The following is a 15,429-nucleotide window of genomic DNA, read 5'->3' on the forward strand; positions in this document are numbered from 1 at the left end:
CGGCAGAGGGCAGCCCCGCACCTAAAACCCCCAAGCACGCGCAGCACACAGGTGGGGAGACCGGTTCCTGCCCAGGGCCTGGCTGCTCCCTCACTGAGCTGAGTACCTGTGGGGCCAGGCTCACCCGGGCTCCGCCACGGAGGGGGGAGGCGCGTGACGTCCCCGCGGTGGCCGGCAGGGGGCGCTAGGTGTCAGTGCAAGTGACACGCAAATCCCCTCGATTTTAGGCAGGAAATAGAACAAGATCACAAATTACATTTGAAGCAACAGCTCAGTGAGGACGGAATTTGATCCCTGACTCACAAACGTCCAAGCAGCTGGCCTGGGGCACGTGCTTCCTTCACCTGGAGGACTTGAAGTTAGTTCTGCTGTGCTCTGCCTGCCTCGGCATCTCAGGTCAGTTACCTGACCGCCCTAAGCCCGTGGCGCATCTGCAGGACGGGGTGAATGACACCTGCTTCATGCTCGCAAGGAAGGGTCAGCTGTACCGTGTTTGGCATTCAATAAAGTTTATGTGATAGTATTTAATGGACCAATGAGTTCTGGTATCACCTTAAGAAACTCAACTCTTACAAAAGGATGGTAGGTATTAACTCACAAATTCTAGATTAATTTCTATTGTGATCTGAGGTCCAGCACTGCTCACTGCATGGCCACTCTTCAAGAATCACTTATGCTCTTTGCTTATTGGCATGTGAGAGTCATTCCTGGGTTCTGCAATCCCTCTGAATATTTTTTCATGACTCCATAGTTTTATAGTTAAAATAAATTATATACATATGTGTGCCATTGTATGTTTAAGGAATGGATGGTGTGACGGGTTTTGGAATTTCTTAGAGTTGGATTTGAATCAAGGTTCCATTACTTATGCGACCCTACATAGCGAACCATTTTAAGACTTCAACAGCTGATCTGACAAATATGGTTGTTATAACTAACTTGACATGTCATCATATAGTTATAAGAATTACATTGTACTGAATTGAGGCTGATCATTTTATTTATAAAGCAACCAACTTGGCCCAAACCCTGGCACGGAACTCCCCAATCCATGGATTATTCTTCTTTCAATAGAGGACATCACATTCTACAGACTAAATTTTATTACCAAGAGAGTATTGGGTTGCAGGTTTGGGACACACTTCATTAAACAGCCAGCCTGGTCACGTCCACGGTTCCTGAGCCTTCCATCGGAGCAGTATTTGAACAAATATGGTAACACTCATGGAGAGAAACAGCTTTCGAACGCTGATAATGTGAAATAAAATTTGTTTAAATAAAAGAATAAAAGGCGGTGGATTTTCTCCCCCAAGGGAACATTTTCCTATCAGTGAAAATCTAGAAAATAGAGAGAGCAGGAAGAAGAAATTTCATCCAGGGTCTCTCCACCCACATGGCTCACCTTCTATATTGAGACTCTTTCCACCTGTTGTTTTCCCGTGCAGATGCCCACCCCCATTGTCACTGTCTCTTCCACTCAACACTGAAGCACAGCTGCCCTAGACACCTGCGGAGGGTCTGAATGATGGTCTGGAATATTCGTTTCACAGAGTATTGTAGTCAACACGCTCTGGTCCCCGCCTTGCAAGCAGGTGCGCACCCATTGCTCTGTTAGTACCAAGTGGCCATTTGAGGCTTGAGATTTGTCCCCAGACAGACCCGGCTAACATCCCAGCTAAGTCCCCTCAGGCATGCGGCCTTGGAGGTGATACTGAGCGGAAACAACTTCGTGCTGGGCTCCATAGTCCATGTCGAATCAAGGATTGCTATTATTAGTCGTGTTTTTATTGCACAAAGCTCTTCCGTATTCTCAGCACCCTGACCATTGGGGGTTCTTTTCCCCCTTTGTGGTCAGAACTGTCTCTGCCCTCTGGCTCCACCCCCCAGCGTCTCTGTCTGTCTGTCTGTCTCTCTCTCTCTCTCTCACCTGCAGGTGCCTCAGGGCAGCAGAGCTCAGACCCTAACCTGCCCTCTGCCAGCCACGCAGCCAGTCTCCTTCCAGCGGGCGCAGCAGGGAGGCCACCCTGGGCTTCTCGCCACCAGGTGGGCAGCAGAGCCATGCTGGGTCCCCTCGCCGTCCTGTGCGCCCTCCTGCTTCCTGGTGAGTCCCGACTCCGTCCCTGTGCGGGTGAGCAGGGTGTCCCCAGGCTCCAGCCTGCCCTGTCTCACCGCTGTCCCCCTCGCAGGTGGCGTGGCAGCGCTCAGCATGGAGCAGCCGGCTGTGGTCGTGGGGCGCCGGGGCAGCTCGGCCACCGTGTCCTGCACAGCCAGCACCTCGGTCAGCTACATCCACTGGTACCTCCACCAGGAAGGGAGTGCCCCCAAGAGGATCCTCATGCTCGATATGTCCAGGTTCTATGTGCAGAGATATGGAGGCTTCAGAGCGGACAAAATCACCGCCAAGAAAGGCAAGGATAGCTACAGCTGTGACCTGATGCTGCTGAAGCTGGAGAAGAGTGACGAAGGCGTGTATTACTGCGCTGCCTGGGAGAGCACAGCACAGCCTTACGCGAAGCCCAGGTCCCTGAGCAAAAAGTCTCCTTTCCCAGGACACTCCAGTCCTGGACTTGCCATGGGTGCTGGGTCCCTGGGGTTTCTTGGGGTCAACTGTCAGTACCCTGGACACTCACTGCCGCCGCCCTCGCAGGCCTACAGCACATAACCCAGGAGGCTAAGGAATGGCTGGTGTGCAGCCTGGTGCAGAACCAGGGAGCTGTCCAGTCTGGAGGCATTTTTTAAAAATGTTTATTTATTCTTGAAAGATTGAGAGAGAGAGAGAGAGAGAGAGAGTTTGAGTGCATGAGCCGGGAAGGGCAGAGCGAAGGAGGGACTCTGAGTTGTCAGCACAGAGCCCGATGCAGGGCTCGAACTCATGAGGCATGAGATTATGATCTGAGCCAAAGTCAGCGCCTTTGGACTGAGCCACCCAGGTGCCTCTGGAGGCACTTTACTAAAGATGGTCCAGGCCGGAGCTTCTGAAGCATCTGGAGCAGAATCTGATCTGCTCAGCACTCTCAACAATAGCCAAAACACGGAAAGAGCCTAAGTGTCCATCAACGGACGAATGGATCAAGAAGATGTGGTTTATCTACACGATGGAATACTCCATGGCAATGAGAAAGAATGAAATCTGGCCTGTGTAGCAACATGGATGGACCTTGAGCGTGTTATGCTGAGTGAAATAAGTCAGGCAGAGAAAGACAAATATCCTATGTTTGCATGTATAGGAGGATTAGGAGGAACTTAACGGAGGACTGTGGGGGAGAAGGGGGAAATGGTGGGGGAGAGGGAGAGAGGCAAACCATGAGAGACTCTTGAGTGCTGAGAACAAACTGAGGACTGATGGGTGTGAGGGGGGAGGAGGAGATGGGCATGGAGGGGGGCACTTGTGGGGATGAGCACTGCGTGTTATATGGAAACCAATTTGACAATAAACTATCTGTAAAAAAATAAAAACATAAAAAAAATAAAAGAATCTGAGCTGCTCAGTGCAGGAGCCACGAGCACTAGGCACCAGCCACGTGTGGCCTCTGAGCACTTGAAAGGGAGCCGTGCACTAGTCCACGCTGAGATGGGCTGTGGGTATAGCATACAAGTCATGTTCTGGAGACTATAAAAAAAGATGACATAACTTCTTAATAATTTGTATATTGATTGCATATTGAAAAACTATTTAGGGTACATTTACTACATAAAATTAGTCCTAGAATTATTTCTTTCACCTTGCTACTTATTTCTTTGTTTTGTAACTTTTTAAAATTATAGTTTCAAATGGTACGTAAAGTACATTTATTTCTATTGAACAGAACTGTGACGGTCTGGTGATTTATGAATCTGACCATCTCCAATGAGGAATGTGGGAATAAAATATTGTGCAAATAATTTCAGAGCTGAGAGACCCTCTGGATTTACCCACAAAACAGGTGCAGCTGAGGCTGGAATTCCTGACCCCCGTGTCTGCGCTGCTGCCCCGCCCACTGCGGGTTACTGTGCAGTGAGAGAGACTCCGTGACCTGATGCCCAGGCTGCAGTGTGGCTGACTTCTCAGCTCCCTCAGCCCCCGGCAGGCCTGGTGCCCCCTCTGCTGTGGGGGAAGTGAGCTCAGGGCAGGATGTCATGTCAGCCTTTGATGAACCCCCGGGCCCTTTGGCTTCCACTTCTCCTTGACAGTGACTCCACATGGGATTTGGGGACCAGCTTCCCTGACCTCTGTTCTCTCGTCTGAAAATTGTAGGTTTACCTAAAATTCTGTAACTGGTTTCTGTATTAAAACAAGATTATACAAAAAATATATCACTATGTTCACTAACTTCTCATAAAGTTAGGCAACCTCTTGACCCAAAATAAAACAAAACAAAACAACAAATAAACAACAAAAGAAGATGAAGAAAGAAAAGAAGCTAAACAAAAGAAAAGAAAAGAAAAGCTATGTTACTTACGTTCCAGCCACAAACAAGGAAGCCCCTCCTGCTGTGTGTGGGGAGGATAAAGCTCTCTGAGGAGATCTAAGCACAGCCTAACAGCATTGGTAAAAATGGTTACCGAAAAGAAAGTGTAAATGATCTTAAGTAAATTGATCTCTCAGATTTGCTCTATCTCCTCTATCTCAATGAGCTTCTGTTTTTGTGGTTGAAGATGTGTATTTAAGACATGCCTGGCTGTGAAAGAGCCCAAACAGCATCTACCCTCTACTGAAGTCCTGGGTCAACGTTAAGGCCGGAGTCGAGGAGGCAGAAACTTCCCTCCCTCCCTCCTGGGGGATGTGCCCCATTTTCTAAGACGACCGAGCTCTTTCCTCTTGGTGTACCTTCTCTGTCCCTACCCCACAGAGGGGGACTCTGAGATCTGACTAATATAGTTTCGTTAGAGAGAAATTAGCTAACTATAAAGACACTCCCGTGAGAAGTCATCCCAAGTCCATGTCCATCTCAGTTTTCCACACAGATCCACCTTGCTTTTGAATTACAGTCTCAGAAGGCGGTGATCTTGTACATGGAAGAAGCACCCACTATGTAGAGGGACAAAAAAGTCTATGTTTGGAGTCATTTCTTCCTCCTGCCCTTCTCCTTTGATTAAGATGAGCTTCACCCTGGACAGTTTCGCCACACAAACCAGCCAGAGGCCCACCAACCCTGCCTTAAGTAAAGATTTTTAGTTACATGGTTGTCTGAAAGTCTGATTCATAAAAACACTAAAAATAACTCACTGGAGTGTACAGTATGGAGTATAGTAGCAACTCTACCTTTGTTGAGGTGAGAGTCATATTTTGACCATTATTACTTTAATATTTTAAAAAATTTTTTAATGTTTTATTTATTTCTAGGAGAGAGAGAGAGAGACAGCGTGAGCAGGGGAGGGTCAGAGAGAGAGGGAGTCACAGACTGAAACAGGCTCCAGGCTCTAAGCTGGCAGTCAGGGAGGGAGCCCTGAGCTCACTCTGCTCCCACTTCCCAGCCTCTTGCTGATGCTCCCACTGACTGCTTCCAGGCAGCAACCAGAGAATACGGAGGACCATCCATGCAGCCCATGGGGGTTCACCTCATAATGCCCGGGGCAAGGTAAGGAAAGGTAGACAGTCCATCTGGGGGAGCCTAAGAATGAAATCAAGCAGACAGTCAAATGAGTAGGTTATATTTGCCTTCAAATAAAGAAAACAAGTTGAAGACTCAGGAGATTTTATGCAGTTCCTTTCATTTCACTTTCCACAAAGCCACCAAGGTCCCACCTCGAGCAGAACAGGATGTGCTTTTCTAGTTGATAAACTTAGCAGAGAGGAATGCATAGATTATTTGCCATGCTTTTGTTCTTCAGTTGAATCAGGGATTCCCAGATATTTATCAGGTTATTAAGTAAGTCATCATCACCTAAGTAGAACAAATAAATACCTTAAAGAGATATCTGTGTAGATAAATGATTATGTGCTTTTTGAAACAATATTATGATAAAACAGTCTATGTTCTTGATGTCCTTTAATAGAATCAACAAGTGTACAGCAGTGAAACAGTCTCGGATCTTATTAAAAGGGACTAGAGAATTGTCTGCCACTTTCACAATGTCAACGATAAGCCAGCCTCTCACCTTTCTTATAATTGATCTATCTCTTCTGTCCTTCCTCGCTCTACTTTCTTGCCACCTTTAAGTCAACATAGAACTGTTTCAACCAAAACTGATTGCTCCCATCTACTCTAGTCCTGTTGTCTTTATTGTTTTTAACTTCTAATGTGAAGTTACAGAGTGCTTAGCAAAAATCTGCAGTTATATTCTGAAAGTAGTAGAATTAACATTTGTAGCTCACAGGTCAATAGATTTATTTAGTGCTTTACTTTCCTAAGCCAAGGAAAGAATTAGGTTCTTTTTGAAAATTAATAAATATAATGTAATTCTGATAAAATTTTAATAATAGACATTTTTACTGAGAACTCCCATGTTCTAAGCACTGTATGAAGCATTTTATATAGTTCTTGTTATGCGATGCCTCAATATCAGAGGGAAGAGGAAGGGGAGTCTGATGGCCATCAATGCACGCATACAGATGTCCCTAGCTCTGCCCCAGGTGGCTGGGCTGACATAATTTCCTATTGACTTCTCATTTGGAGACTGTGTATGTTGAAATGGTCAGATTATCTCAGAGAGAAGTAAGGTGCACAGAGATTTTCAGTAATGGCGAAAAGCTCAGTCTGAAGGTGCTGACAGTGAACATTGAATCCATATCCACTTTGCTCCATTGGCCACCAGATATTGTGCTGGATGTTGTGTCTGTTCAGGAAATCCTGTGATCATCATAAAAATTCTTCAAGTGTACTTATTTCAGGGAGGGAAGAATTGGTTTTTAGAGAAGAACAGAAATATTTCCAAATAGTCCATGTTGTTCCAATCCATTATTGGGTCACTTTGAACCCTCTTAGTGTTGTTAACTGTACAAGAACATACTCCGGCATTTGTGTGCAAATATGGGTTGTCCCAGACCTGCCGCCCAGCCCAGCAGAGCCTGGTCAGGACAGTATGAGGGTCATTCAGGAAGCCACGGTTAAGTAGTCACAGTGGGCACACATCTGGAAGACTTACTTTTTCAGACAGTCTGTCCCAGAACCCAGTCTGCTAGTGGAGTAAAAACAGCTAAGAAGAATCACATATCTTCTTTGCTTTGTAAATCTGTTATAGCAGAAATTATAATAGGTCAACTACATGGAGAGCACTTCAAACCTTGTAGCCAGACTTAAGTAAACAACCAACATGTGCAATGAGGATCATATTTTGGAAATTTGTAGCTGGTAGAGTTTTCTTCTCAGACATTCATCATCTCACTGGGAGTCCTTCCTCTGTTTAGGGAAAACCATGAGAATCAAATTCCCATGAAAGGGAATGGTGGCTGTGTCCTGAACAAGCTCATTTTTTCTTTTACAGATTTTTTAATGTCTTATTTATCTGTTAATTTATTTTTTTTTTAGTGTTTTTATTTATTTTTAGGAGAGAGAGACAGCGTGAGCAGGGGAGGGTCAGAGAGAGAGGGAGGCACAGACTGAAACAGGCTCCAGGCTCTGAGCTGCCAGTCAGCACAGAGCCCGACGCGGGGCCCGAACCCACGAACCGCGAGATCATGACCTAAGCGAAAGTCGGACACTTAACCGACTAAGCCACCCAGGCGCCCCATTATCTGTTTATTTTTGAGAGAGAGAGAGAGTGAGAGAGAGAGAGAGAGAGATGGCATGCGAGTGGGGGAGACACAGAGAAATACATATACATACATATATACCTGTGTGCATATACATGTAGACATTATTATTACAGAGTGACATGTGATATATTATGTTCTAATAACTGTATATGGAAGAAATAATGTATCCTGTTTAAGAATGTGGTTCAAGATATATATCCTCTGCTGTGATTTACTGTTTTGACCCTTACTTCAGACCTTTGATAAAATGCCTGATATGTCAAAGGCCTCCACTTTCCTATTGATAATGGGAACAATAATGAAAGCATCCACTTAGGAGGCTTTGTGAAGATTAAATGAGATCATGGAATCAACATATTTGTAGCAAATTGCCCATCACGTAAGAATATCTTCAGTATTGTGAGCAATTTTATGAGAAATAAGAAAATGAAATGCCTGTTTTTCCAAAAGTTTTATTTACTTATTTATTTTAATGTTTTATTTATTTCCGAGAGAGATAGAGACAGCATGAGCAGGGGAGGGTCAAAGAGAGAGGGAGATGCAGAATCCGAAGACAGGCTCCAGGCTCTGAGCTGTCAGTACAGAGCCCGATGCAGGGCTTCAACCTATGAACTGTGAGGTCATGACCTGAGCTGAAGTTGGACACTTAGCCGACTGAGCCACCCACCAGGTGCCCCTCAAAAGTTTTAAAGTAAGGAATTAAAAGATAAATTCTGCCATTGCTTCCCTGTTTGAAATAATTAACGAAGACAAAATACATTATTCCAGGAATGTATCTGAAATGGTGAGTCACCCTCCTTCTCGGCTACTTGCATCTGAAACCCTCCGCTGTGTCCAAAGGATTTCCCACCTTATGTATGTTGGGGAAACAATGAATTCATTCTTACTATAGGAGGGACACCTCCCAGATACTCTTTCTCAGCCTTCCTTAGATAAATTCAGGTGAAATTGTGGGCTCCCTCAATTAGACACACTCCTCACAACTGTCACCCTTTCATGCACGCATGCACACACGCACAAGCACACGCACACACACACACAAGGCCTGTCAGGAAGTGCCTGTCAGTGATGGTGATGGAGGGAACCTCGCCCCAGAGTGACCATGGCTGCCTCCTCTGCCTCTTCCTTCTCATTCCCAGGACACACTGTCTTGCTGAGGAAGAATCGAGCTTCTTAGGCATAGGCCGTTGGCCTTCTGGTCTACTGCTCTCGACCTCCTCAACGTGAAACTGCTCGGTGCTGATCACTTCAGAAGTGGCAGTTGTTGGAAAGCAGGGAAAATAGGGTAGTTGCCTCAGGAGGAAAAATCGCATCCTCGCTTCTTCCTTTCTCTTTTTCTCAGGAAGACCCAAGCCAGGGTTCATATCAGCTCCACATGGTATGTGGCAGAGTGACACATAAAGTTTTAGGCAGAAAGGCTTCAATTTTTAATATGCACAAGCATTTAGAGAAAACCATATGGAAATCATAAAAGCAAGCAAACACTCAACCAGAGAAAGGATGGAGGAAACAAGGAATGTGGAAAATCAATGCAGAAAACTAAAATACTTTTGACTAATTTTGTGGGTTCCTATGTAAGAATGGTCACCAAAGCATTGTCACCATGGAAGTCGGGGCAACTGCTGATGGCTGGCTGTATGGAATGTGACATTCGAGAAATGATAGTAGTACTAATAAGAACTAATCATTACCCCAATTTTACTGTATTCCAGAACCTGTTTAAGCAGTTAAAAGAAGATTGAAATACTTTCAGTTATTTAATATGCACTGACTTTTGAGATAGGAATTGTTATCACATCTATTTTCAGATGCAGAATTTGAGACAGAAAGAGATTAAGAAATTTGCACCAGTTCAGGAACCTCAGAACTGACAGAGATAAACAGTTCACAGCTTCAGACATGAAAAGATGCTTCAGTGACATGGGGAGTTGCTCGGAATATAAAGTGAACTGACGCAGACAAATATAAAATGATATTCTTAAGTGCACCTTTAACTGATAAATTTATTTATACTCCACAACAATATTTATATCTGTTTATCAGGAAAGAGGAAATCTAGAACTTGACACTCCACAGTGAAAAGAGTGGCCGCTCTTGGTAAAATGCTCAAGGGAAATTTTATCTTCATCTTTACCCTTTTTCTTCAAGTTTCTTCAAGGAAGAGCTTTCTGTTGGCATGTTTTCATTTTCAGTTAATGAAATGTATCCTCTTTCAGAAATACAATCCCAAACTGCTAACGGAACAGGCCTGGTGTTTGTGAGAACAGAAGGGCGTTTCCTTTGATGCCGTCTCTGAGCGGTTTCACACACTTGAACACCTGGAAATCAAAACCTCTTAATTCTCTGAACACCTTTCCTGGTAATTTAGAAAAGACCTGAGTTGACCACTTGGCCCTGCTCTCTTCCTTTTCTTCCTTCCTATGTTTCTTTCTTCCTTTCCTTCCTTTCCTTCCTTCCTTCCTTCCTTCCTTCCTTCCTTCCTTCCTTCCTTCCTTCTTTCTTTCTTTCTTTCTTTCTTTCTTTCTTTCTTTCTTTCTTTCATTCTTCTTTCTTTCTTTCTTGTTTTATTGTTTCCAATTTCCTATAAGCACTTTTCTGTGATTACTGCCTCCATGGAAAACAGATATTTGGGTCAATTAATCTGAGGAAATGTATAAAATATGAAATTCCATGAAGCCTATAGTCAGGAACTTTGAGGGGAATCCAGAAGACGAAATTGTCAGGACAAGGTGTATAACTGCTGGTCACACCATGAGGCCCCGGGGAAGACTGGCATTTTCGAGGAACTTCTAGTCAGCGTGATGCCCTGTAACCAGGCTGGATGAACATATCTGCAGAAGGAACTAGGCTCATAGTAGCTGCTCCTGGTAAGTAACTTTGTTCTGTTTTGAGCCTGTGAATGAAAAACTGATAGATGCTTTTTTAGAAACAACAATGTAGGATCACCTTAGCAGATGGACAGCAATTTTGCAGCTACTGGTCACTCTATGTGGAAACAAAACTACTTTTGCTTTATTTCCAAAGGAACTGGTTTCTTTACTTCCCTGCTTGCAAACAGATTGAAATTCTACTTTTACAAAATATACACATAAAAGTATAGGTGCAGGCTTGAAATTAAAATATTTGTAAGCCTGTGTCTGTAAACTATTATGTAAATTATTGGTTCAAGATGGGTCTTTTTGTAGATCTTTAAGACAAAGAAACACTTTGATTCAGACTTCTGGTATTAATAGTGCTCCCTTCTCTAATAAGTGCAAAACCCACATGATTGCTTGTGATCTCATCTTCAACAGCAATGCAAAAAATTTAACTCTTGCACTCAATGACTCTAGAACATCAATAAATCAACATTTTCATATTACTCAAGCTTCTCAGAGGGTAGGCTGAGATGAGTCGAAATTGTGCTATTGTAATCTTGTGCTATTGTGTAGAAATGGTCCGGTTTAATGGAATTTCTGATCTGAGCCAACTAGGTGAGCTCCAGAGTTCAGGAAAGGAATCAATCTGCATGGTGTTACATCCTTGCATGTTCATTTATTGTCTCAGAGAGCATTTACTGAAGACAGTCTCTATGCCAGATGCTGGAGATAAGAGGGTGATCAAGGCACAGTCCCAACACGCCAAAACCTTGTCGTCTAGTGGACAAGTATTCTAGATGGCGGCTGTTGGGCCCCCTGTTTTTCAGCCTGCGACAGCCAGAGACACAGAATGTCTTGGATTCATGAACCCTTTGCTTGCTTAACTTGTGTAATACTTATTGCTTATCAAATCCATATGTCTTGTTCAGTGGAACATTTGACAAAGGTGCCCCAAACATTCTGATTAAAGAGAATAATAATATTAGCTACTGTTTGCTAAGAGCCAGATACCATGCTGACTAGTTTCAGTGCCTGATCTCAATCCTCAATAGCCCTGTACAGGAGATCCTCTTAATTTCACTGATGGGGAAACTGAGGCTTAGAGAAGTTCAGTTATTTACCTAAATTCACATGGCTAGTTACTATGGTAAAATTTGGGACCCAATAAAGACTTGTTTGTTCCATAGAGCATGGTCTAAACTATTATATAGTATTAGAAGCATTAAGCTGTATTTTAATTCTGAATATTTAATTTTCTGTAACCTAACTTTTCAAATCAACTCTTCATTTGAATGCTTAGCTGGTAAGAGCTCATAATTTTATGATTACTTATAAGATGGTAAGGACAGAACCAAGCTGCTATGACAGATGGGGGTCAGTTCATCCATTCTCAACTAAGTTCATACACAATGTGATTTTGCCTGAGATTCAGCCTTGTTTAATGTTATCAGGGCCCATTTTTATATACTTATATAAATATTTTAAAAATATAAGCACAATCTGAAAACAGGTGCAAAAATGATTTCTTTTTTTAAGTTTATTGATTTATTTGGAGGGAGTGAGGAAAGAGAGGGAGAGAGAGAATCCCACACAGGCTCTGAGCTGTCCGCACAGAGCCTGGAGCGGGACTCTGCTCCTGAGCTCTGAGATCATGACCTGCACTGATATCAAGAGTCTGACACTTAACTCACTGAGCCACCCAGGCACCCCCAAAGGGAGATTTCTGTAAAGGCTTTTCAGGCAGTGGGTGGGGTAGCTGGGCCCACAAAGTATTTGGTCCTGGCACGCTGCTCAGGGTCACAGGTAAATATTCTCTCATTCTTCCATACAACGTGGGGAGGCAGCTGATGCAGGGGCGGCAGGCGAGGTGCTGGCTCAGAATTCTAGGATTCGGTCCCAGATTGGTCACAAATGGCAGTGGGATCTTTGGAGAGGTAGATGGCTGTGTCCCGGTCCTTGGGGGTAGTTGCTGCCTGAGCTCGCATGGACGACACTGACAAGGAGCTAACTTGCTAGAGCAGCTGGGGGTCCCTGAGGGGTGGGGATGTCAGGTCCCTGTGCGATTTCTGTGATGAAAGGTTTGTAGAGAAATCTGTGTATCTTATTCATTTGATCTAAAACCAACTAATGGAAAAGAATGAACAAAAAATTGCTAAACTAGTCATTTTGTCAGAAGGTGATTCATACCAGGTATGGACACACTTACTGTGCAAACGTATCCATAATGTCATGAGCTGGGTTTGTTTGTTTATTTTCTAAATTCAGGCTAGTAAATGTGTTCATTCTTCATTAGCCGTAGAGATGAAATTTTGCCTGGATGAGGGAGAACACCTCCCGGGGATGTTTCTAGACGGCTAGATCTAGTCAACTACAAGTTTTCAAAGAAGTTTCACAATGCTGGTAAAGCACTGAAATCATGAAAATAATGATATATTTTGGTTTTCTTAGTGGTTGTGATCAGAGGCACAAATGAATTCATAAATTAAAAAGCAACTTGTCTTTTTTTCCACCTGACTGCGATATAAATTCTAAAAGCTTGATTAAATAATGGTGACACAGATATAATTCAGGAAGTCCTTAAAGTTTTGTAGGAGAGTGCAGTGCAGAGAAAAATATGGACTTTGATTCTAGATCTATCACTTTCTGAATAATCATCCTTTAGCAAATAAATTTTAATTAAATCGCTGTTGCTTTCTCAAAATTATAAAAATAGTACATGGCCATTGTGGAAAAAGTTAGAAAAGAGAAAAAATACAAACTGGATAGTGACATTTATTGCTATTAACATTTGCTATATTTCCATACATTAATTCTGTCAATGTAAAAAACATCTCAAGTGGTTTGTTGTAAGGACAAAATGAAACTATAGCTGCCACATTGGTTGGGACAGGGTCAGTGATTTTAAAAATGTCAATTCTGGGTCACCTGGGTGGTTCAGCCAGTTTAGCAGCTGACTTCGGCTCAGGTCATGAGCTCACAGTTTGTGAGTTTGAGCCCCGTGTCGGGCTCTGTGCTGACAGCTCAGAGCCTGGAGCCTGCTTTGAATTCTTTGTCTTCCTCTCTCTCTGCTCCTCCCTTGCTCATACTCTGTCTCTCTCACTCTCAAAAATGAATGAATTTTAAAAAATTTAAAAAGTAAATTCTCTAGAATTCAAATAATGAACTACTGATGAACTTAATGAGTCAGGAGTACAGAAAATGTATTGATTATGATCTAGTCTACAGGTCATTTTAGAACAATTGGTCAGTATTGGCAGAATACCTTTAACTCCTAAGATTTATTGTTACATGATTCCAAATATGACTAGAATGTAGTAAGCATCACCTCAACCATTGATAGCCTGACATGTGGTGATTCTCATTTTTCAGTGAAAACCTCTGGATGTAAAAAATGAGAGGTTTTAGAACTTGAATATATAAAAGTATAATAATATACATATAAAAGTAAAAATTCACTTATAATATTTAATATGTTCATTGGATTATACCTACACATTAAAAATTATATCATTACAAATATCATTTGAGATATACTACTTATTTCTGCCCTCACATTTTGTTAAAAATATAATCAAACTCTTCATGTGCATCTAAAATGTATACTTAGGGTAAATTTCTGAGTCATCACAGGGTCTGAGTGTCTGGGGATTCCCAGATGATGATGTCCCTGGGTATTCTATTGGAAAAGACAATTTGCTCGCTTACGAAATAAAAGCGTCCCTTTCCATTTAGTCTGTCATTCTCTGTATATGAAACTTAAACATGAAATATACAGTCTTCATTCAGTCCCAAGTACTATTTATCAAATCTATATAAACTTCTTTATGTCTTATACCAGCGCTACTTCCAAAACTACTTCAACTAAGTTTATCTCAGGCTGATATCCTGTCCAAGTAGTATTGTTCCATTAAAGCAGAGAATTAGGAGAATGTGAGAGGTTGCCCAGGACTAAAACATCGGCAACCCTTACTTCATGAGGGATGTTGTTGGGAACGAAAGTTTCACCTTAGGCTCTGACATTTCAGTCTGTTTGAATTCCACGTTTTGTGTTTGTTTCACTGAGTGGGATTCAGAAACACCTTCTTTCATTTTTCATGTGATCTTTGAGTTAGACTTTCCTAAACTATGAAGCTCTGGGGCCTAAGACACAAACTATTTCTCACTTATTTAACCTGTTTCTTTCTAAAATCTATTTGAGAAGTCCTCAAATAATATATACATGAACAGTTAGGCCCTGAAATAAAATAGAAGATCAAATAAAAATAGATCTCAAAGATCAATAAAAATAGAAGATCAAAGCACTAAGAAAAGCAAAAAAAAAAAAAAAGGTCTGGGATGATCTACAAGAAATACAGGGGAAAATTTTATGTTCAAAGGTGGGAGAAAATGTGGTGAAGGCCATACTTTTATTAACTGATAAAGTGAAACAGCAAAGTTTCATATGCCTTTGCAATCAGAAAATTAGAAAAAATCTTTCAAAGCAGGAGATCTTTAGGGGGCTTATGAAGTGAAATAGCGGGTATTACCTTCCACATCCGTTTTATAAAACGGAAGGAGTGGTTTTTAAAGAACATCTTTAACGCTACAACTGCATCATTCCTGTGCATGACATTTAAGGTCATTCACAGAGGGTGACCTTCAGCAGACACGGTCAGGCAGGTGACAGTCTAGGTGACCATAGGAGGCTTGGAGGACCAGGCAACCTGCCACTGATCTAGTCATTTGGCCTGAAGGCCCACTGTGGGAGATTAGAGCCAAATATTGGCCATGATGTGGAAGGAAGGCAGTTTGAGGTAGGAATTTCTGGTGAAAGCTTGGAATGCACACAGATTGTGCTACTGGTGGCAAAAGAGCCATTTGTTTTGGACAACACAAGTGAATGAAGCAGTTCCCTGA

General features: G+C 42.6%; 1 gene segment (V, D, J or C); it reads left to right on the top strand.

The window, feature by feature from the left end:
- The first annotated feature begins 1,897 nt into the window (after positions 1-1,897).
- LOC120227279 overlaps positions 1,898-15,429 on the top strand; it is a 28,758-nt gene continuing 15,226 nt past the window's right edge. Inside the window, 3 exon segments of the C gene segment in view lie at positions 1,898-2,101; positions 2,187-2,492; positions 12,274-12,336. Of these exon segments, the coding sequence occupies positions 2,059-2,101; positions 2,187-2,492; positions 12,274-12,336 (412 nt within the window).

Source organism: Hyaena hyaena, unplaced genomic scaffold, assembly GCF_003009895.1.
Source record: "Hyaena hyaena isolate Hyena2069 unplaced genomic scaffold, ASM300989v1 scaffold_2150, whole genome shotgun sequence".
NCBI lineage: Eukaryota > Metazoa > Chordata > Mammalia > Carnivora > Hyaenidae > Hyaena > Hyaena hyaena.